The sequence below is a fragment of the Somniosus microcephalus genome, chromosome 3 (genome assembly GCF_052327205.1).
Source record: "Somniosus microcephalus isolate GS21.2 chromosome 3, FLI_Smic_1.0, whole genome shotgun sequence".
Lineage (NCBI taxonomy): Eukaryota > Metazoa > Chordata > Chondrichthyes > Squaliformes > Somniosidae > Somniosus > Somniosus microcephalus.
In genome coordinates this window covers 257,606,538-257,630,484 of record NC_140989.1, presented here as the reverse complement: position 1 = coordinate 257,630,484, position 23,947 = coordinate 257,606,538, and the positions used below count along the sequence as shown (strand labels likewise).

Here is a 23,947-nt window from a genome sequence, read left to right as displayed (position 1 = left end):
GTTTTTACGACAATCCGATAGTTTCATGATCACCATTACTGATACTAACTTTTTATTCCAGATTTATTTAATTAACTGAATTTAAATTCCCCAGCTGCCGTGGTGGGATTTGAACTCTCGTCTCTGGATCATTAGTCCAGGCCTCTGGAATACTAACCCAGTGACATTACCACTACGCTATCATTTCCGTATATCAATAGCATCCATTAATGGAAATAGAATGGAGACGGTAATAGGAACCAAGAATCAAGGCAACATCTTAGCACAAACACACTTGCCAAAATCAAAAATATTGTATGGTTTTTACCTGGTCTTGGAACAGGCTGAACAGCAGGAGTTTGAGCCTTTCTAGCAGAAGCACCTTCCTGAAAGATACAATGTTTTAAACTATTTCAAGTCATTCTGAAATTGTCCAGTTGTGGTAGGCTGAAAAGAATTTTAAAATGTAAGTCTTTTCTTTCAGTAACTTGTGAAAAAACAATCACAGGAAAGAACAATGCAATTAACACTCCTGTACCAGTTCCAGCTTTTCAAATATGAATCAGAAAACAGTTGAGAACATTTGAGAATTTCAGTCCTCTGACTGTTTTCGTGAAACAGACAAATAGATGCAGGTCTAAAATCCATATACTACACAGAAATTCTCTCAGGTCAGTAAGAATTCAAGGGACTCACATTCTCTATATAGACAAGGGACTAAAATTCTCAATGCCAATGAGGATTACAATTGTATACACAGCTTGGGAGAGAGAAAACAGGAAGGACAAACATTGGCTAGTATATGGATAAGTAGACTCAGTGAAAGGTACACAATACCTTTTATATTATAAGACCACATCTTTCTACAGCACTACTCTGCCAGATTGACTTTTAAATTGGATCGACGATTTCCCTGTCAATCAGCACCAAAGGGGAAGCATTGGCGCAGAGCAGAAGTGACAAAAATTAGCCCACTGTGCACATGCAACATAATTGAGTAATGGCGCTATCAACTAGTGACAAATGAGGGCATACACGTGGTGACATTGTCAAAGGGGTGTGTCTAGATTGCATTGTCTCCAGCGCAATGCTTTTGCTCACACAGTTAGACAACCAAGACCAAAGAAAAACAGGCTTTCCTGGCCGCCGGTCTAACAAATTCCATCAATTTTAGCTTCAGGAGACCCAAGACTACAAAACCTGTGGGCAACAAACAATATAAAATCAGTTTGAGCATTCTATGCTTGCATGTCTGTAATCAAAGAAAATCTTCCCCCTCGCCCCACAAATATGCAGCCATTACAGAAAGAATCCTGGACACGTCTGAAGTGCAATCTTTTTCACCCCACCAATTGAAAATATGTAGCAAAATGCTGACCACATCAGAAAATGGAAGCTTGCCACAGGCAGTGATACCATCCGAGATGAGTTGACCTGTCCATTGCAATGGAGGTGCAAAGACAACTTTAAACTTAAAACCTCCAGTTTGCAAAGTGTTTTGACGGCCGACTATATTCATACACACTTTCCAGCATGGGTCACTGGTCAGCAATCTGGAACAGGAACAAAGGCTGATTTCTCTCTCCCTGACCAAGGGGCAGTGAGTCAAACTATGTTACACCTACCACCTTCTCATTTGAGATTAGCTAACCCACTACAGATGATGGATAAAATCTAGTTACTTCATAGTCGATACAACTAAGTACCACACCAGACTGCATTCACCTACTGCGTAGTGTGGTCCTTACCTTTAATTTTATTAGAGTTGACATTTCCATCAGATCTTTCCTTACATTATAAATTTCACCAGTAGAGGCCAATGAGCACAGCTGAATGCATACATTTAAATATGATTGTACAGGGCTCCAGTTTCTATTGCTTGAGAGTGCTGATTTGAGAAATGTTCCAGGCACTACCACTTTCTGTAGTGGTGCAGTATAGCTGAGAAATCAATTGGTGGGATTCAGGCGACATTGAACTGTAAAGCAAAAACTAAAAGGATTTACAATAATCTGAATCTTATGATTATATTCCAGCTCTGAACCAATTTCCTGCTTTTGGTATAGTTCAATTTATTTGGGTGATTTATTTGTTAATTTTTTGGTTCAGTGTTTGTCAGTGATGGTAGACCTCTTTCTAGCAATCAGTGATGCATGGGGATGTTCATAAAATAGTATATTGCCTGTGACTATGACAAAAAACAGTACTGGTAAATTTTAAACCTATTATCGATTAGAATTCACCACTAAATCAAAAGGTGCATTACAAAAGGTACAAATATCTTCAATCTTTTTAGATGTCAGTATGTTCAATAGCAATAAAGCTACATGTTTCATGGAAAGATTTGGGAATGAGTTATCTTTCAATTTTGTGTTTTAAAATGAAGTGAATTTGCACAGATCTTTTTTTTTTAAAGTCACAGGCTGCAGGCATTGAAGATGTGTATTAAAGCCAGAAGAGCCAGTTTGTGGAACATTACAGTTCACAGTCTACTTCAAACTGATATATTGAGGGCCAATTGTCTCAGCCTAGGCCGATTAATACAGGATACCCCTTACTCATTTTGAGAATAACAGGAGTTGTTTTCTTTAAACCCACGCCCCAAGAAAGCTGGGGGGGAGATGTTGAGGAGGTTGAAGAGGTAGCTAGTTTTGTTAACAGACCTTCTGATTGGGGAAATAATCAGAGGAACAGCCTCCCACTCACTAGGTCTATCATCACCCACTCACTCACCAAGCAAAGGACACAGAGGCACATGTGGAAGTCAGCCAGCCAGCTAATGCTAAGGAGGAAGCCTGGCCTAAGAGTGGAAACTTACACATCTCAAGCCCAGCGTCAGTCAGGGTCAGAAGCCTGACCGGGAAAAATGCAATAGGGATATAGTGTGGTATATTTTTACATTGTATTTTAATCTCGAGAAGGGTTCTATAATTTGTTAAATCAGGGTGAGATTTCATTTGATTGGTTGCTCTCTACATTCACTTGCCTATAAAACAAAGTAGCTTAATGATCTGTATCTAGCTTTGTCTCACCAAGTGTTTCAGTCTGCCTTCGGAAAGATTGGAGAAGCACTTACGCGAATGACACAGTATCAAGATCATGAAGGTGTCTTATTCTTACACTCCCAGGTTATGCTATTGTACAATTAGGTATTGGCCAGTATGAGCACACTCCTCTATGCAAGACACTCAGACTACTTATGGGGTGATCAGCACCACTGTACCCGAAAGAATAACAACGGAAAATCCAAAACTTGTAACAGCCACAAACATACAAGAAGTAGCGACAGTATACATCCTTCAAATTAATCCTCAACCATAACACAGGATCATTTAATTTGATTTTTAAAAATATATTGCAGGTGTGAATTGACTACAGGAAATAAACATTTAATATTCCACATACGGTGGCCTATCACATTGGTATTCCACTACAGGAAACTTTCGTTTAACCGGAGGTTAAATGTCCGGAAAGCTCTATCTACTGGCAAAATTCAGGAGCCGTTTCCTATAAGTTTTTTTACTTCTCGTTGCTTTTTTTTTCCAGTCAGGCTCTGCAAGGTCTAGCTGAAGCTGTTGCTTAGCTACAGAGATGCTTTTAAGCTGCGGCCGACTGTTTTGAAGCTGTTGCTAAGCAACAGGGTTTGTTGATTCACACGGAGCTCAAAAGCTACGTATGTTTTAACATTAGCGCTGGTTTCTACGGCAGTTTTGATGGTACTGCACCAGCTCGGTCCCATCAGTGCCGGATACCAGAAAGTTTCCTGTACATAGAACTTACAGCACAGAGACAGGACATCTGGCCAAACTGGTCTATGCCAGCACAGTAGGCCAAAATGATGAGGTTTAGGTTTCCACCAACCACACCTATATGCACACACTCAAGCTCTACATTTCAACTGCAAAAAAAAGTGGAAGCCAAACACTTCTCTGAAGGATCAAGAGTGGCACTCAGGACTGCAGGTCACCTTGTTCTCAGTCCAGAAATGGTGCACGGAGACTCAAAAACGGGTGAAAATAAAATAACTTTTTTAATTTGAGCAAATCAGTGTTGCAGGCAAATATAAACCTCCACAGACAGCAGTATAAGAAAAAATATACAGTTCTGTTTTTTTTTAAAATAAAAAAATTCTGCATCCTAGTTATTCTATACTTACACAGGAAATTCCAGTTAAGGATAACACTTCTATTCAGAGGATCCTGTTGAAAATGTCATTTTCATTGTACCGAAATTCATCAGATGGTGCCGTGGCACTAGGCGTTGAGCAAACATATGTGTGGAGCAATAGAATGGGCGTTGATCCCCAATAAGCTCAGTTCCCTACTGAACTACACTGTGCAGGAAGGCATCAAGCAAAGACTGTGGCATTTATCTTCTGGTGGTCAAAGGAGGGTGGGTGGAATTAAAATGTAGTGTTATGACTGATGGTTCTGGTGGCTAGCTTGGGGAGGGAACTAGGTAGGAGGGTCATTATTAGTGGTCTGGGGCAGAGTGGTGGGGGAGAAAGTACGACCACTCTAGAGAAGGAAGATTAAATGTCTCCAAAGGAACAAAGTTCTGAACCGCAATTTGATTCCCTTGTGCAAAAAGATTTTTGTAATTTGTAATGCCAATCATAGTTATGGGGGGGGGGGGGGGGTGGAGAACTCCCCTTTCTCCATAGTTCCCAAATGTATCTGTCATCTTACTGCTTTAGATCAGAATTCTTAAGCAGGTTTTAAGTACCATCTCTGTGAAAAGTACCAATGTGTCCACTGTGCCATATGAAAACATCTCATAGGATAGTGGAATCTGTTACTGGTGCTTTAAATATGGTTTCTCTGTAATAAGGTCTGCAGTGACATTTTATTTTAAAATTCAGCAAACCTGTGGTAGCATAATTTTGTTAACTCAGTTTGAACAAAAAAAGCACACATAAAATCTGCTAGGCTACAATAGTTGTACTGCCACAAATTGAACCTCTTAATGCTAGGATGGTTAAACTGTCTCTACCTTCACATGAGTTCCTCCTTCACTAGCTATCAGTTGATGCCCTACGAGCTACTCGCCCTTCTCATTTCTACCAGGCAGCACTTCCCCTTCTGGTAGATAGTTTGTTACAACTGTGCTTCCCAGATCTTTAAATGCAGGGCTGCAAGTACTGTTTTAAACTGATCAAGGTTAGGCGACTTATTTTAATTTAAAATTCATAAGCGGATGCCAGAAATGGGAAGAGAAGAAAGCCATAGAGGATTAAGTGAGCATCAAGGGCATATATTGAACTTGCAAGATGATCATGTGTTACCATTCTCGGGTAACAATTGGAAAGATCTGTGGAGCAAATTATTGCCAGAGTGCTATTCCTACAAAAGTAGGAAGTATTGCAATTAAAATATGAATATACAAAAATTATTTTAAAATTGAAGCTCTGTGTTTTCAGGTGATTTGTATGTATTTCAGTCACGTAGACATACAGCTTTCAAATCTGTAGAACAATTGCTAATAATAAACTTGCCAATTGGTAATGGAGCTTCCTATATAGTTAACACATAACTTAAACATTCAGTGTCAAATTCTAAATCACCAGGGAATAGTCTGAGTAAAAGACTAATGAGTATTGTGCTGCAAACTGTAATAACAGAAAAGTTTTGTATTGCTTCACTACAAACTGTCAGGTGTGATATCACTCATAATTTATTATAATCTAAAAATATTCAAGCGCATTACAAAAATGTGCGCTGCTTGCAACTTTCCAGTATTTCACTCCAGACAAGAACATCTGAAAAATGTATCAGCTGTGCACATTCCAAGAACAAAAAAAACACACATGCATTTATATAAACATTTTATTGTATCTCTCAGAAACATCCCAAAGTCCTTCATGTGCAATGATTTTGAAATGCACTGATTGTTATTTATATAGGTAAACACAGCAGCCAATTTGCACACAGCAAGATCACACTGCAACAAGATGAAGGACCCAAAGTGTGTGGAGTAGTGTTAATCGAAGGTGAAGTTACCACTGCACAAAAATGGGCCTGAACATTCCCTCAAATACCTGTCCAACTCTGTTGGCACAATCTTTTGTCATGCTTTATGTCAACATTTAACACTGAAATTGCCTTTGTGCAATTAGTTAAAATGGAAAGCCACAATGTAAGCGGTTGCCTGCAATGATGCAGTTGCAGGCTCTGCTCACTAGGTGGAATTGTTGTGGGGCCGGGTTCTTTCCTTCGCTGCAAGTTTAGAAAAACCTTTTGCTGTATTTTCTAGTCTTTAATGGCCTCTAATTTCTCCTATAGTTTAAATATTTTTCTTTCACTATTTCAACCCGTTTGCTTCCCTGCTCCATTTTGCCCCCATTCTCATCTAGCCAGCTTCCCTTATAATTAATGACATCAATTTTTATTTATGTTTTCTATGGCATTTCATTTCTACTGATATTTTGGCGCAGCTTTTCCGACTCTCTTTTGCCACACCACCATCCATCCCGTTCCAGTCAATCCTGATGCCTTTATAATAAATCAACTTCTTTTTAAAATGTGTGTGGCCACTCATTTCCGATGTACTTCAATGTGTTGCTCTTTTGCCTGTTGTTTCAACCTGCTTGCCATTTTAGTGTGCCCGCGCATCCACTTCCCCACTCTTTTAACTTCTGCCCCTCAGGATCATCCAAACCACTATATTTACAGCTAAATCTATTTCTGCACACCAGCCCAATTTCCCCTTTTTCCTCCACCTGATCCCATCCAACCTGCTCCCTTTATAGTCAAATCACTCTCTGAAATTTATTTCATAGCCTCTCACCGCTGCTATAATTTTTTTATTTTTGCCCCGCTATTTCAACACACCCACCTAACTATCATTTCTACTCCATTTGTTTCCCCCCGCCCCCCACCCAATCATTATTTTAAATAGAGAACATCCTCATCCAGCCTCCGATGTCCTGCTGCTTTATTTTTTAAAAGGAAAAAAACACTCCTCTCCCACAAGTGAAACCCTTTTCCTTTCCATATCTGCACTACATGTATCACCTTTACTCTCGCAAAAAACCTAATCCAACTTACTCCAGCTCTACTCCCCTCCTTTCTGCTTTTTCCCTGGTCCCCATACCCATCTCAATCCCTGGGATCATCGAGAGGGGGTCCCTGAGACCTGGGAGCATTGGAGATGGAAGCTTCAGGGTCTGGGAGCACTGGGGCATTTTGGGGTTCAGGAGGCACTGGAAATATAGTCTATGGGTTTAAGAGCACCAAGAGAGGCTCCCAGGGCTTGGAAATAGGAGGTGGTGGTGTGGTAGCCTCGGCACAGCAGACTTGGTGTTTGGCAGGACTGGGAAGGGGGGCTTAGAGCACTGGGGGTGCCAAAGCCTGGCAGTATTGGTGGTTGATAGGATCTGGCAGAGTTAGGAGGAGCAGCTACCTCATGGAAGAGGGAGACTCAGGGGAATGGACCCAAACTGCCCTTGGCCCCTATTAAACCATCAGGCCACAACTCGAGAATCCAAGGGGATGATTTTCAGCAGCGTGTTCAGGAGTTAAAGATGGCCAAGATGGGGTCTTGAGCTGAAACACCGGTTTAGCCAACGTTTAGTGCAAGACACCATCTTGGTAAAGGAGTTGAAGCACATGCTAGAAATGGCTGCCTGGAAGCTCGTTAAGTAGCTCATTGCCACTTAAAATGTCTGCTGGTGCCCATAAAGGAGGCTTGTTCTAACGCCTTCTGTTAACAGCAACCAGCTGTTTGGGAGTAAACAAGGCGTTGATGTGGATTTTAAGCACGACAAAGGGATACTCACCATTTCATGTTCACTTGTTGCTGGAGCTGTGAAGAGAACCTCTGAAACACATCAGGAGACTTTCTGGGACACTTTGTCAAGACTTTACCAACACTTGAGCAACATTTATTCTGCATATTCTCTGAAGACTTCAGCGCTACTCCACCTTATAAGCATCACCAGGAGAAAGGGAGTACTTGGTCATGGGTATCTTGCTAGCGGTCCTCCTTGGTCTGGACGAGGAATGGGAGAAGGACATGAGGCCAGGCAGAGCAGTACCAGCTGCTGCAGAAGAGAGGAACAGAAGGGCAAGGTGCCGTCCTTCCCCCTGCGAGTCCAGGATATCCCTCCTCCTGTGGACCTCCAGTGCTGCGTCCAAGAACCTTTGCGCCTTCTCCTTGTTCCCTGAGCCATCCTGTAACGTGGTGAGTGCCAACCAGCGCATTCCACAGCTTCAGTGGAAGTGGGTGCATAGAGCCTACATATACTGCGCCACGAAAATTGCGTCTAATCAGCACTTCAGTGCTAAACCTGCACATTTCTGGTTCAGCATCTCCAGGCAATTCAAATTATGGTAATTAGGACCAAAATTATGCACTAAATCCAGACTTTCAAACAGCGTGTCTTACTTTAGCACCTGTTTTCACCCTTTGACCAAAATAACCCTCACTCCCCCCACCATCTCCACTTTAAAACGAATCCCTTAATTAAACAATTATTCACCTATTGTAATACTCCTTTCAATGCTCAGCACACTGAATATATACACACCATTTGATACCACAGACAATGTTATTTTCAATATTTTAGGCTTGAATGAAAGTTTTCACATTTAATTCCCCCGATTATATATTACACACTTGATTTTCAGATCACCATGCTACAAGTTTTGACAAGTCTGCAGACTATCCAGGGTACAACCACCAAATCTCTCAACTGTTACAAGATTTGAAGCATAAAAGGCCTTGCCAGCTAATTAACAAGGTCACATGAACCTGTAATAACAGCTAGTTTAAAAACATGACACAAGCCACCAAATCTCTCAGCATGCAAAAAGATTCAAAGACTAAAAGCCCTTGCCAGTTATTTAACAATAAAGGTAATATGAACTTGAAATAATAGCTAGTCATAGAGACCTTGGTACAAAACACTACAAGACTAAGCATCAGGCAACAAATTTATGAAATGCCAATTATAACACATGACTGCACAGCCTCCCATCGACAAATATAAGTACATGTGGAAAGGCAAGCTGCATCGCTCAGTTAGATGACTCACATGAACTGCACTAGTGTTTTTCATGCACGAGTATAAATGACGAGCCATCCAGAATGAACAGGAAAATTAATTTAACCAGACCAACGATCTCATAAGTTGAAAGAAGAAATTAAGAACTATGCATAAACCCAATAAATGGAAGCTGTACCACGTAAGACTTACCATGAAAACTGCCAGATTGTTGTAAAAAGAGAATAGAAAGCAAGAAAGAAATCAGATAAAAATGGAATAGCAGAAAGATGCATCAGAAGCCAATAAGTCTAACAGCTATCATTATTAAGATCATGGAGATATTGCCTAACTTATCTATTCTTAATTGTGGAACCTGAAGGGGCATTTTTAATTTTTCAGAATTCAACATTCTCATAACCTTATACTTTGATTGCACAGTGCTTGTGGTAGAGCACACTGATTCATTGGGCTTCCTGTACATATCCTGGGGCAATGTATTTTTCAGAATCGAGGTAGTTCATCTCGTCTTCAGTTGGGTTAGAGGTTGTAGGAATCTTGCATACACTGACTTGAGGTTCAGTTGTGTTGCCCCTGTTGGCGCTGCTAGTAACTTATTTTCCCCTCCAATACTCTTCTGCTTTCCCATCCATGCAGAAAAGTGATTGGGTATTCAATAATGGTGGGGATGGGATGATGGAGGAGGCAGAAAAATTGTGCCTTGAGGGCCCTAAACTACCTGGTCATTCACCAATCCTAGGCATATTCAAAAATTCACAAGTTCTGACAGCCATGCAACATATGGATGTTTCATTCAAGTATATTGTGAACAGGGCTTATTTTGTACAATAGATTATACATTATCAAGACAGATTTAGTATGATTACTCTCTCAGGATACAACTGAGAGAAGGGCAAATGGGAAGCGCAGAGCAAACTCACGTTATCACTGGGCTTATTTCACTCATTAGTTCCAATAGTGCACTAAGTCAATATGTTTCAATGTACTGCAATAACTTTATTCATCATGTCATATTACTCCCACCACAAGTGAGAGATCTGTAACCAACATTTCAGTTTACTGTTATATAGCTCACAATTCTCTCTCCAGACACAGTGCAAGTTTGGGAGAATAGAACCTGTAATTCTATTGCTGGATGCCTTTCACAATTTAAGTGGACGCAATAAAAAAAATTACATGACCACCATCAATCTTTTCTGAAATCCTAGTGATGATGCAGTCAGCCTCTAACCTCAACCAAAATCAATTTTAGATCCTGTATGTTTGCATTGCCCAAAAGAAGGTACTAAAAACGATTTCTAATCTATACAATATATATGGGTTAATGAAAGCACAACAGTTTGAATAAAAAGTGACCTGTCAATCTAATGGATGAAGCCGAATGTAGTCCACTTTATTTTAATGCTGTCCTAGTAAGGCTAAACATTTTTGGAACAAATCAATAGACTGAGCAAGGTTTTGACGGGTTTCCTTAGTAAATGTTGGACAGTATTTGAAAGAAAGAACTTGCATTTATAGCAGGACAGTCCAAATGCTTCAAAGCCAACAAATTACTTCTGAACTGTTTTAATTATAGGGAAATGCAGCAGCTAATTTGTGCACACCGATGTCCCAGAAACTGCAATGTAAGAAATGATGAATTAAATTGCTTTGGTGGTGTTGGTTGAGGGATACATGTTGACTAGAACACATGGAGAGCTTCCCTGCTCTTCGAATAGTGCCGCTGGGTCTTTTACATCCATCTGAGAGGGCAGACGGGACTTCGGCCTAACGTCTCATCCGAAAGATGGAACCTCCGACAGTGCAGCACTCCCTCAGCACTGCACGGCAGTGTCAGCCATGATTATGTTCTCAATTCCTGGAGCGGAGCTTGAACCCATGACCTTTACGCAGAGGGAACAGTGCTACTACTAGTGGCTTGAATTTTCAAAGAGAGTATAAATTGTCAGTGTACAAACATGTATCAAATTCCAATAAAGAAAATATTCTTTCTTCAAAGAAATGCTTTTTCAAAAGTATTGCTAATTCCAAACATGTTCAACACAATGTATGTCAATTCTACATAACACTCAAAAGTTAACAAATACTCTCCATTAAATATGAAACACTGATAGAAAACCAAATACAAGACTTCAGATTCGCCACATTATGTGCAAATTTCAAGGAATACCCCAAGGAACTACTGCGGACTCTGAAATGCAAACCCTAGGAATGCTCCTTGTTGTTTTGTAAGGTTGAAAAAGGCCCACCTAACCTTTTCTAACACTTTTTGCAATTTTTGAAGAAAGGAAGATTTTCTCATCCCCCACATAAATTTTACAATTCTAGAGTAAGTACCATCCCTGGAACATAACTGCATATCTAACTCCTCTGCTTTTCTATTTCTCCATTTAAACTTCTACAAATACTTGCAGGAGTTTTATATATTCATGGTTTTAAAGGTTCACCGCTATGCTTCAAATTTTAAAAAAAGTAAGCTGTTTTATCTGTACGATTTATTCAATAAAATCTTTTCTTATGCATATTTTCCAAAAAGAGTCAAAAATTACTGTAAAAACTTAGCAAATTGTTAAAGCTGTTTAAAAAATCCATTTAAAGTTCTTGGGAACAGAAACACACTAAGGGCCCGAGCTAATGCAACGTCATCTCCCAAGAATTGGATGTCACCCATCGAGTCACTGTGTTACAAGCATCCAAAATCAGGTAGAGAGGATGAAAACACCTACCATTTATGATGGAAATGAGTGCAATGATTCAGGGAAATTCATCTTTGTATTGAAAAATGAAAGATTACCTAACCAGTCTTCATTTTTGGAAGAATTCTCTACAAACTACTAGAATGGTATGGCACAAAGCCATGCTTTTCTGGGATTCAAGTCACATAGTGGGCAACCTTCCTTTAAGGCATTCTGACATTTGTTAGCAAAATGATATGTACCATGTCTCTATCTATTATTTGGGTTCAGACTTGTTGAATCAGATACAGCCATACATAGCTAATTTACACAAAAAAAAACAATTTAATCTTAATTTATAACCCACTTCAAGTATACCAGCACAGCAACGTGACAATAGCAGTAAGAGGACACTGCACTACGTTCCCGCTGTGGGGCAACTTTACCAACAGGATACAGTGATTATTGCTGTCCTGTGCATTAAGCCAACTAAGGTCATCTTTATTCTGTGGGGGATGCACCATAGCTCCTCGTCTAGGTGTAGCCTCGCTCCCTTTATCACTGCTATTTGACAGCTCCGCTGCAACTCTCTTATGTTTCTCAGCTTTCACATGAACTTTATTACACTTGTCTGAGCAGATGGCGCCACTTTGCAATCAGCACTGGTAAACATCAACTACCCTTCACCCAGCATATTCTTTCCCTTTCTGATGACCACCTTTCATGCATCCAACTCCAGAATTTCGCCGCCATCTGCTTTGTTCCCACACAGGCGTCATTCCAAATGCCCCAGACATTGATTAGCTATTTCAAAATATTATGGTAAAAACTACATTGTGTTTTTTAAATGAAAGGTTAACATCTCATATAGTTACAATAGAAAAACAGCACAGTTGAACCACACTAACAGGTCTTGAGAGAATTGATCAGGCCTGCTGCAATATCCCCGATTAATCCTATTCATCCGCATCTCTGACATTCACCCAAGGTTATTATTCAAGACATTGGAGGCACCCCAAGTGATAAATTCCATTTCTATACAACATAAAAAGTACTTGCATGCACTAAAGACATATCTGGAAAAGCTTTTAAGCTAATACACTCCTTGCAAGAGGGCAATGAGGTGGGAGCAGTGTGTGCAGGACACCTCCATCAAACACTGAGGATCCTTAAAGATAGGTCATCATTTGGCACCCTCCATACTGCTGGGGACTGATGATGTATCACTCTAGAACAAGGAGGAGGAAGGCCCTTATGGGGGAATGGAGACTTTAGCTGCCACAACAAACTTGCCAAGTGAAGCATGATCCACAGAACCCAGTCCAAACAGTAGTATTTGGTAAAAGTATGCAGATTAGTCAAGATTGCTACTTTCAATAGAAATCTGCAAGGGATGTCCACAAAACTATAACTTGAAACAAGCTTAACAAATATCCTAGCACCACACAAATCCACACAGTAATTAGGTGCACTTGGCTCATCAACAGCCTTGAGACACTTTCAAACTCAGATGCAGGGGTAGCAAGCATTTGATATATTAACAACCAAGGACAGCTATGCCGCCAACTAAAGACTAAGACGGATCAAATAATGGAGCCCCTGCTTATGTGCACTCTCAAACAGGGAAGTTGCAGTGAGGCACTGTAGAGAAGGAAACATATAGGCGCAAAATTTGCTGAAAACATAACGCCATGTGAACCTCCTTACTTTTCTTCCGAAGGTGGCACAAAGCTACTTTTTCCCCTTTTCCAGTGAAGCATTTATATTCAGGCAACTGCTCCACAGTGTTAGTCATAGGAAGCAAACAGATGGGAGAATTGTTCCAACTACATTTCATGAACCATGACACACTCTTGATAATTCTGCTATTAATAGTGTGGGTCATGACCAAAAATCCCTTTATTCCAACTTCACTATTGGTAATAGCTAAGTGAATCGAAAAGCCTCTGCTTACACTCTGAATCAATGCCCTTACTTATAAGCAGATTGTACACTGATTAGCTGAGCGATGCAGTCCAGAAAGGCCCCACGTTCACTCCTGAGTTGGGTTTTGCCGAGTTAGTTGCTCTCAACCAGGAAGGCAGAAGGATCACAATTGGCCGTGTCCAATAAGGACAGGGAAATTGTCTAGGTCTCCAGTGACCCCTGCTGGAAGTGCTAGCATTTGCTTGGGATGTGACTCAGCTATGATGTCCATGCAGTTGAACAACCTGCCAACACAGTCAGTTGTTCACACAATTGCCATTTAGTCATTGGTGCTGTTGGAACCACAACCTTGCATGATTCAGTACATTCAAGAGAAAAACAGAAATGCTCAGCAAAAATACTCTAATTATACAATGCCCCTTTGTAGCTAACTGAAGTAAAACAAGCAGAAGAATGACATAAAATACCACGTGAAGCCAGTGGGAGAAGAGGGAATAGATTGAATCCTGTTGAGGCCATCTGCAGCCCTCATGAGCTTCCATTGTCAGCATAGTATTCTTATAAATGTCAGCCAATGCTGTTAACTCAAGGATACTTATTATACAGCCCCTAATGAGAATCCTTGCGGTAACAGCACTGGCTAACATTTATAATACTAAACCATTTGTGAACCTCATGAGGAGCAGTAATTATCTGCAGACACATCCAGAACTATATCTTTTCTGGTGAATTTAAAGCTTATGATGGGACAGCACAGCACAACATTAGAACATTGGTATTTACAGTGGCAACGAAAGTGGGCTTTATGGAAAACGTTACCATGTAATGGTTGTGCCAGCACAATAAAAAGCAGGTGTTGAGTTTCAAGCAAAAATACGAATTGCACCATCTTTTTCAGATATTTAAATATTGCTGATGCACAGAGCACCATTGTTGACATTGTATTCAACAAACAAATCAACAACAGTTTGAAAGCATGTAAACATGCTGAATCGTCCCATTGGCTCAGAATAAACCTTAAGAACAAAGAATTGCTAAGCAATTTCAAACCAGCCTCAACTTAAAAAAGAAATTGCTTTTGAAAGCACGGTGGCATAGTGGTTAGCACTGTTGCCTCACAGCGCCAGGGACCCGGGTTCGAATCTGGCCTCGGGTGACTGTCTGTGTGGAGTTTGCACATTCTCCCCGTGTTTGCGTGGGTTTTCTCCGGGTGCTCCGGTTTCCTCCCACAGTCCAAAGATGTGCGGGGTTAGGTTGATTGGCTATGATAAAAATTGACCCTTAGTGTTAAGGGGATTAAATACGTGGGGTTACGGGGATAGGGTGGGATATGTGTTGGTGTAGGGGTTACGGGGATCGGGTGGGATATGTGTCGGTGCAGACTCGATGGGCCGAAATGGCCTCTATCTGTACTGTGAGGTTTCTGTGATTCTGTGAAAAGACAACTTTTTACATTTTGAATAATCATTAAATAATTCATTGATATTGGTCTTGAATATGGTTTTTCTAAAGCCAGAAAATGTATTATGGGGAATGGTGCTTTTATTCCAAATCAATAGTGCAGGTACAGTGGTTCAGAGTTACAACACCCTACCATTTAGATTACATTTTTGATATTGGATACCTGATTTCCACTGAAAGCAGCAAAGAAAGAAACTACTGTAACATCTTGGTTCAATACATGCTGTTTGATTATCTCATGAAACAGTTCTGCCCATTGCACTTGGTATTTTGGTCACATAAGCATCTCAAGCCAACTATATCTGCCATTAACTTCTGTGATTACACAATGAGAACAGTTAAACATAACTTTATTGAAGAGAAATGTTATCTGCTATCTTCCTACCCCTCCAATAATTGTTCCGTCTGGTCTCCTGTCAAAGTTGTCTCAAAAATCTGAAGGTTTCTTTCCATGTCTTTTCCATCCCAATGGCTGAATTGCTCAGTCCCACAAATAGAAAGCCCATCCTTTTGGTACGCTTTCCTATGACGAATGTTTGGCAGATTCACTGCGCTCTGGTCCTGATAACATCTCTTCGATTGGCCAAGATATGTACCTCCAAATTTATCTAGTACTATTCTCTCTTCAGTTTTCAAAGTACCTTTCATTCTACTCAAAAAAAAATCAATTTTACTGTATTTGCATTGGCACTTCCTAAAATTATTGAAGATATTGTTCCTCTCAAACTATCCATCACTTTGAAAGTTCTGACCTAATCCCTGATCACAGATATATTTTTCAATATGGCTGTTCCATTAAGCATCTTCTGGACTATGTTATTCACCTCCGGAACTCTTAGCATTTAGGGGAAGCAGGTATTTGCTTTGGTCATTTCCAAAGCCTTTCAGTCTAGCGCCATGCTTTTCTAAACAAGTTACCATTATATAGCTTTCCATTAAAGTTGTTTGTGATTACCTAGTTTTCTCTCAAATCACTCAGGGTTCCTCACAGGTGTCTTTTGTCCCACTCTGCTCCTACATATTAATGACCTTCTCCTCAACAAACCTTATCGAATTTTTGCTAATGATTCCACTACATTAACAGCTTCCCATTAGTCTTATGCCCTCAATGCAAATAACGCTCTTTCCTCTCGTAGTGCCATGGCTGAAGCACATCTTGATCCCCTTCTTTCTCTTTGATGGAATGAAGTAAACTTTGTTTCTTCACACCTCTCAAGTCCAACCAACATTAGGATGGCTCCACCCTTAACCCAACTATTGACAAGCAATCTTGGTAACACTATCTTCTGTAATATCAAATATAATTCCGACATCTCTTCAACTGTTAAAGATCCTCTGGGGTAACCGTTTCCTTTTACATGCGTAACATTTCTTTCCCAACAACTCAGCTCCCTGTAAAGCCCAAGTTCAAGGACTGAATATTGCTCTTGTACCTGGGTCACTGTACTCGCACCTCCTCCACCATCCCCCATCCCACCAATGTCATGATTCAAGGCAAAGCTCATTATTCAGTGGGTGCTCCTTCTCTCACATCTAGCTTCTGACCTCTCTCCCCTACTTGTGCACTTTTATTCTACTGGTTCCACTATGGTTACCACTTCATCGTTCCTCAGAACTGATGATCATTATGTGGTCTCCTTACAAACCCAACACCACTAAAATGGAAAACACAGCAGTGAACACCAGGCAAGATATGGTTAAGCTAAAATGTGTTGGCCCGCAGTCAAATATCCAAACATTCACTGTCCAGCATCACAGTGAATAATAACCACTTTGGTGAAGTTCCAGAAGCTTGCTACCAATATGATGCCAAACTGCAGTTGAAGTTGACACCTTCAGAAGAGATCAGAGAAAAATGTGTGTGTGTGGCGGTAATTATGTGTATTTTTTTTAAAAAGTGCATGGATGCAAATAGGATTTTCAGCATTTTTATAGGTGAAGCAGGCCAATGAAGGACCTCACTATACTGATGTCCACAAAGTGCCGTCAGTATCAGTTAACTATATAGTGCTTAGTTAATCCTTTTGTGGAATTTGAGGTTTCATGAAGCCTTTTCTATTAAGCTACAAGCACTTTCCAAAAATAATGTTCTATAAATTACAGCTAAGGCTGTGCGTTTTATACAAAGTCCAGCATATTGTTTCTTGGAGTAAACCTTTCACCACTAAGTTAATTAAGACTGTATTAGGGACATCAGCTGGTTTGTAATTAATAAACTGTTTTGTTCTCAGTCATCTATGCAGTTCACTTTTCAGTTGGTGTTAGGATAGGCGGAGTTTAGTTGAAATAGACAATCATTTCCCTTTCCCTTATTTCTGAAGCAGGCATGCTATTTTGTTCCTCATTAGAAATAAGCAAGGATTTGTCATTGATAACTGGCTTGGCAGTATCCCCAAGTACTGGGAGATGACTCAAACATTCTTCAAAATATTTTACACAATGAATATGTTGAACTTTTGTATCTATCATGGTTGAAGCATCGTGGTTTTACCCTGCAGGCAATCGTTATAATTCCTCAATAGTCAGAAACATAAAAGGAGTATTTTACATTACTGAAATCCCTTAAGGCACCATTACTACATGAGAAATTTTGAAAATATATTGTCACCAAGGATGAGATTGAGAAGCTGTAAAGAAATCTTGCAAAATGTCAGAACTACTGGCAGTGCATCTCATTTCATGAGTGCAGGCCTTTTGCTGCTACTTGATAAATATATGGTGCATAAATACTATCTAATGGTGCCATATTTTTACAAATATAGGCCATATATGTTCACTTATTTATTTAAGATAGGCAGATAGCTTGAACATCTACATAAGCAATGTCTTAACTGTGGAAAATGCCATCCACTTACTTACAACAGTTTAATAATGTTGAGACGTGAAGAATAGAGTAACAAAATAAATCCTTTCTTTCTGCTCTTTATGGTAGTGATCTTCAGCATTAGAAACTACTTCTCTTCCAGTGGAAGCAAATTATTTTTGATGTAATCTGTTATTGCTAGTACATAAATACACTATCAAATAAATTTCCAGGAAATGGGTAAGTCTTCAAGCAAAAAGAATCCATAAAGGCCACACACAAATATTGGTCACAACAACCTTTTTCAAATATAAAAATAAATAAGTCACAACATTAAAAAAAAAAAATTATTACAAAATTTGCATTTTTTAAACACAAGCTCTGGCGTCAAGAGTCTGCAATTGGTTGTTTCAGAGATTTAGCAGGGTTACAAGATAAATGATGACGACTATTTGGCCATCTCAGCTCATCCATCTCAAATTAAAAAAAACATTTTATTAGATGCTGTGATGGGGCGAATGCAACTTGAATGGGTCAAAGGATCGCACCTTCACTACCACACCAAAAAGGCCAAAGTATGGATCACTTTTTGTGTGAAGCTCTTCCTAACATCTGACCTAAATTGTCCTTTCATGCCCTCTTACTGTAATGCCTTGGCTCATACCTTTAAGTATTGCTTTATCTATGCTGTTTAAGATTTAGTATACTTCATACTTAAGCATGTTGGATAAAGAAAGAATTTTAAATAATTTCTTATTTTTATAATAAAACATTTTCACATCAATTACGTCACCACATCTACTGGGCCACTTATTGGTTAATTAAAACCGATAATACAGCGAGTCCAACTATCGTAAAATCTGATCAGTTCGACCATCATACTTGATGCCTATAAACTGGAAACCAAATTACAGGTTAGCATTTGGCTGAGATAACCTATTTGCACTTCTGATCTGAAATGATTGCTACTCCGGGTCCTATGCATGACAGTTTTCTTGGATAGAGGTCTCACACCATGCGTGATCTTTGTTTTTAAACCATGCATACAACTGTGTGGGGGAATATGGTATTGAGATAGAGGATCAGCCATGATTATATTGAATGGTGGAGCAGGCTCGAAGGGCCGAATGGCCTACTCCTGCTCCTAGTTTTCTATTTTCTATGTTTTGGGAGGTAAGGGGCAACACAAAATGAAGGAAAGGAAGAAAACAGAAAAAACAAAGAAAAAAAACCAAGTTAAATTACTAACAAATTAAGCAGAATTAAAATAAATGTATGGAAAATGTATATTTTTTTAACTAAAAAGTGTCATTGAAAGTAGCCACAAAGCAAGATATTTAAACACCTGCACTATTTACCAAAATCTGTGTGATATCTAAATAAATGGCTTGGGAGTGAATGCTTCAGAAATATACAATAAAGGAGCTGCAGCAATTAAATTACTTTTAATTACTGTATTTAAGCTATGCTGTCCTTCAGTACTTTAATTTAAACTAAAATAAATGAGCTTCCATGGCAACCATTTCCCAAGGAGAAAAATCTAAACTCCATTAGAAATGTAAAATGTAATTCCCTGTAACAGATACAAAATACAGTAAAAAAAAATACCATATTAATCCTAGCTCCCTCAAAAATAGTTTTCCATCTACACACACGCTTGGTCTGGGGGTTGTTCACAGTGATTCAGAACAGGAGGAGGCAATAGAGAAGAGTGCCAATGAATAGCAATCAAGAGCAGGAGCCCTAGCTAAATGTTTTCCCTCTTGCTTTGTCCAGGTAGAAAGAAAGAATTTGCATTTATAAAGCATCTTCCACGCTCCAAGGATGTCCCAAAGTGCTTTATAGCCAAAAAGTACTTTTGAAGTGTAGTCATTGTTGTAATGTAAGGAAGCGCGGCAGTCATCGTGCGCACAGCAAGGTCCCACAAACTGCAATGAGATAATGACCAGATAATCTGCTTTAGTGATGTTGGTTGAGCGATTAATAGTGGCCAAGACTCCCTTGTTCTTCTTTGAATAGTGCCAAGGGATGACTCAGACTTGGGTAGCTGTTTTAAATAATAAATTATATAATTGGGATAGATATTCAAAGTCTACATGAATTTACGATAAATAAATCCTTCAGGAAATCTTTCTTAGGGGTTCTTCAATTGACATTTAAGATGCATCTCTTATAACCTCTGCTTTATTGTGCAGCAACCCATTTAAAGAGGCTGTTTAAATTTTGAAGTACAGGAAACTTTCTGGTATCCGGCACCAACGGGACCGAGCTGGTGCCGTTAGATCAAAACTGCCGTAGAAACCAGCGCTAATGTTAAAACATACGGAGCTCAGAGCTCTGTGTGAAGCAACAAACCCTGTTGCTTAGCAACAGCTTCCAAACAGTCGGCGCAGCTTGCAAGCATCTAGCTGAAGCTGTTGCTTAGCTACAGAGACGCTTGCAGAGCCAGGACTGGAGAAAAGAAGCAACGAAAAGAAAAAAAATTATCTGAACCGACTCCTGAATTTTGCCGGTAGATAGAGCTTTCCGGACATTTAACCTCCGGATAAACAAAAGTTTCCTGTACCTGCCTATGAATGCAAGTAGAACAATATACTCACTGTTACAAACATAGGAAAAGGTAGTCACAACTGATATTCAGCACTGAGCTTATATCGATATTTGTTCTGGTACATTTTACGGTGTCCCCATTTTGTTGTATTTTGTATTGGTGGTCAGCCTTCGATATGGTCTGACTGCAGATTGATGAACTGGACTGACTATCCTGCTGGCCAACAATGATTAGTTTGTTAGAATTTGTGGCTAACCAAATGGCCTAAATTGTTCAGAATCAGACTGCTTATAAGATAAGAGTAATAATTCAAAATGAGTATGGCCTTACAGCTCCACAGGATCACCACTAAAAAGGATGGTAGGGTGTATCTTTGCAAGCCCAGTGATGTCACGGAAAGCACAACCAGCAAGGCAGGCTGTACTGTACACAAACAGGGTTTTAAAAATATTTTAAATTATCGGTAAAAAATACTCATGTCCAGACGCAGCAATTATTCCATTTAATGTTGGTTCACCAGGTGGCCGCTGTGCAAGTAGAATGTGCCTTTATTGTATCTGATGTTTCTTCTTCGGTTGCGAACTAATCTACAACCCATGCCACAAGGAGCTGGTTACAAATTTGATTACCTATTTATAAAAGAAGCAAACAGCTCAGATTAGCATGCTCACTTGGTTCTAACTGAACAGAATGTCAGTACCTGATAATCAATAAAATGACATCTACATTTAATCTCAGAGATATGGTGGATAAAGTTTTTCTTTGAGATAACATTCTGATGCTAGTTTAGACCACATCCTAGAAATCGTTTTTTTTTTTTTTTTTAAACTTCCCCTTCCAAATATCTCAATGAAATAGGATTTTTGTTGCTTCAAACATAAAAAGGTACCTTTTTCCCCCCAACCTTAAAATTCAACAAACTGAACTTGTCAACATCAGTTGTTCCAGGAAATAACTTTTTACTAGTTCAAGCAGAGTCTGAAGTCAAGATTTGACATAAATCAAATATTTCGATTAAGAGTCAAATTCAAAACTTGCTTTAATGAAATTCTCAGGCCCACAGGCTTAAAAATAGAAAGCACCATAGTGACATGTCTTCTCTCATAATTTCGATGGATGGCAAGAAGAAATGAATGACTGTGGAACCACATGTTGGGCACGGAAGAGTCACTAATTTATAATTGGAAGAGTTTAATAGACCGTTATTACTTGCAGTTTTCCCTGTTGATATGTCTGAAGTACCATGTAGGATAACAAAATTCAGATTGCAATAATCCTTCATCAAGGCATAAAGTAAACAGGAACCTGAGCTGACAATAAAGATGTAATTAACTTCTGTAACGGGTCCTTTGGAGAGTTAACTGAAGCTCCCAACTCAGACTTCACCTTAAAATAATGCAACACATGCTTGTTTTGTGAAAAACATTCCAATATTATTTTAACAGTCAGATTTATTCAGGCTTTATGTTCCTCAAATAAGAAAGTAATGAATAAGAAACAAAAGTCCATTTCTTCCAATGCACTTGTACTTTTCACACTTCTATGGACTCCTCAATGTATTTACTATCTCCCTTGTGGTTAACCACAGATAAAGCTTCCAAAATGTTACCTGTAGTTAACCTCCATCCTGAGCTCAATGGCAGAACTCTCACTTATGAATCAGATGGTTATGGGCTCAAGATTCACTCTGAAGACTTGAACACATCAGGCCTGAATTTCCGATCGGAGCTCCCTGCCGGCAGATGCCTCCAATCTGAAAAAATCTACGCACTTACCTGCTGGCTCCGTAGGTCCCGAGGCTTCTGATCCTGGGCCTCGGCTTTACGAAATGCGCAGAGGCCCAGGTATCCCAGGGATCACGTGGGCCATGGGGAACCAATCAAAGAAGGGAATCCCCCTTCACACTTATGACAGTTCTCTACACACAGATCTGTCAAAAGTATGAATGGGGATCACTTAAGAAAGTTAAACATTAAATAAATTGTATTCAAAAAAATCACATTTAAAATTAAATTAAATATTAAAATGGCCCAGAAATTCGAGTCCCCACGTGTGAGTATGCGCTGAGTACTCACGCGTAGGCCCAACGAAAGTGCCTGTTTCGTGCATGCGCGGGAAACCGGAACTTCCGTTCCCTTGAAAGAAGGGGTTCAGAGGTGGACGCGTGCAGAGAGGCAGCGCGTGCGCATTGAACTTACGTTTTTTTCCAGGTTTCTCCGGGAGGGTAAGTCTCCAGGAGTTACACATGTAAAATTTTAACAAGGTAAGTGGTGAATTAATTAAAATTAAAACATTTTTTCCACAGATTTATTATTTTTAAATACTTTAAAGAAAGGTAAGTTTATTTTTAGCCCTGTTAGAAAATGTAATTAATTTTTTCAAAAATTTAATTATTGTTTAAAAGTTGTTTTATGCAATTTATAGTTATTTTAAAAATGTAATTTTAAAAAAAATTATTTGAAGTTTTAGTGATGTTTTGGGGCTTACAGTATTTGTAGTTTTCACAGCTCTTCCTGTCAATTTTATGAATGGGCATTTCCCGGCTACCATTGGCTCTCCATGGCCCATGTGATCCCAGGGGGCGCTTCGAACTAACTGCGTCCCTGGGATACGCAAGCACTGCGCGCCGGCAGTTGGAGGAGGCCCATGATCAGACTCCCACGCGGGCCCACAGCACAATGGCCGGCGCACAAGGCAAGTGCAGGTCGGAGGCTTGCACCCACAGGGAGCCTCCAACCCAAATTTCTGGGCCAATATTTTAAGCAAAAATTTAATTTTTTGAAAAAAATTCTTAAAGTTTTTACAGGGCTTAAAAATAAACTATCTTTCTTAAAAGTATTTTAAAATTATAAATGAGTGGAAAAAAAATTAAGATTTTTAAAGGCTTTCAACGGGCAGAAGTTGTGCAGAAAGCGCGGCCCTTATGGGTGCATACCATTATTCCTGCGCCAAAACAAACGGCTGTGACGTGCCTGAACGACTATCGACCTGTCGCACTCACACCCATCATAATGAAGTGTTTCGAGAGACTGGTCCTGGCTCACATCAAAGCCAGTGTTCCCGCCTCTCTTGATCAACACCAGTTTGCCTATCGTGCAAACAGATCAACGGAGGAGGCAATCACAGCTGCTCTACACTCTGCACTGAATCACTTAGATGGTAAAGAGACCTACATCAGAATGCTGTTCATAGACTACAGCTCAGCATTCAACACTATCGTCCCCAACAAGCTGGCCACCAAACTCCACACTCTTGGCCTGAACACTTCCCTCTGCAACTGGACCCTGGACTTCCTAACAAACAGACCCCAGTCTGTCAAATTAGGTAACCACACCTCCCCCCCCCCTGACCCTGAACACAGGGGCCCCACAAGGATGTGTGCTGAGCCCCCTCCTCTACTCCCTCTTCACCCACGACTGTGTGGCTGTTCATGGTTCCAACACCACCATCAAGTTTGCGGATGATACCACGGTAGTAGGCCAGATCACCAACAATGATGAGTCAGCCTACAGGGAGGAGGTCCAGCATCTCGTGAAGTGGTGCGCCGA

At 39.9% G+C, this 23,947-nt stretch overlaps 1 protein-coding gene across 1 annotated transcript in view; it reads right to left on the bottom strand.

Moving 5' to 3' along the window:
• The window catches only part of cdc73 (cell division cycle 73, Paf1/RNA polymerase II complex component, homolog (S. cerevisiae)), a 498,975-nt gene that overhangs the window by 197,882 nt on the left and 277,146 nt on the right, over positions 1 to 23,947 (bottom strand). Inside the window, exon 14 of the mRNA XM_085982387.1 lies at positions 308 to 365. Coding sequence (XP_085838513.1) covers positions 308 to 365 — 58 coding nt within the window. The remainder of the gene's footprint in view (positions 1 to 307; positions 366 to 23,947) is intronic.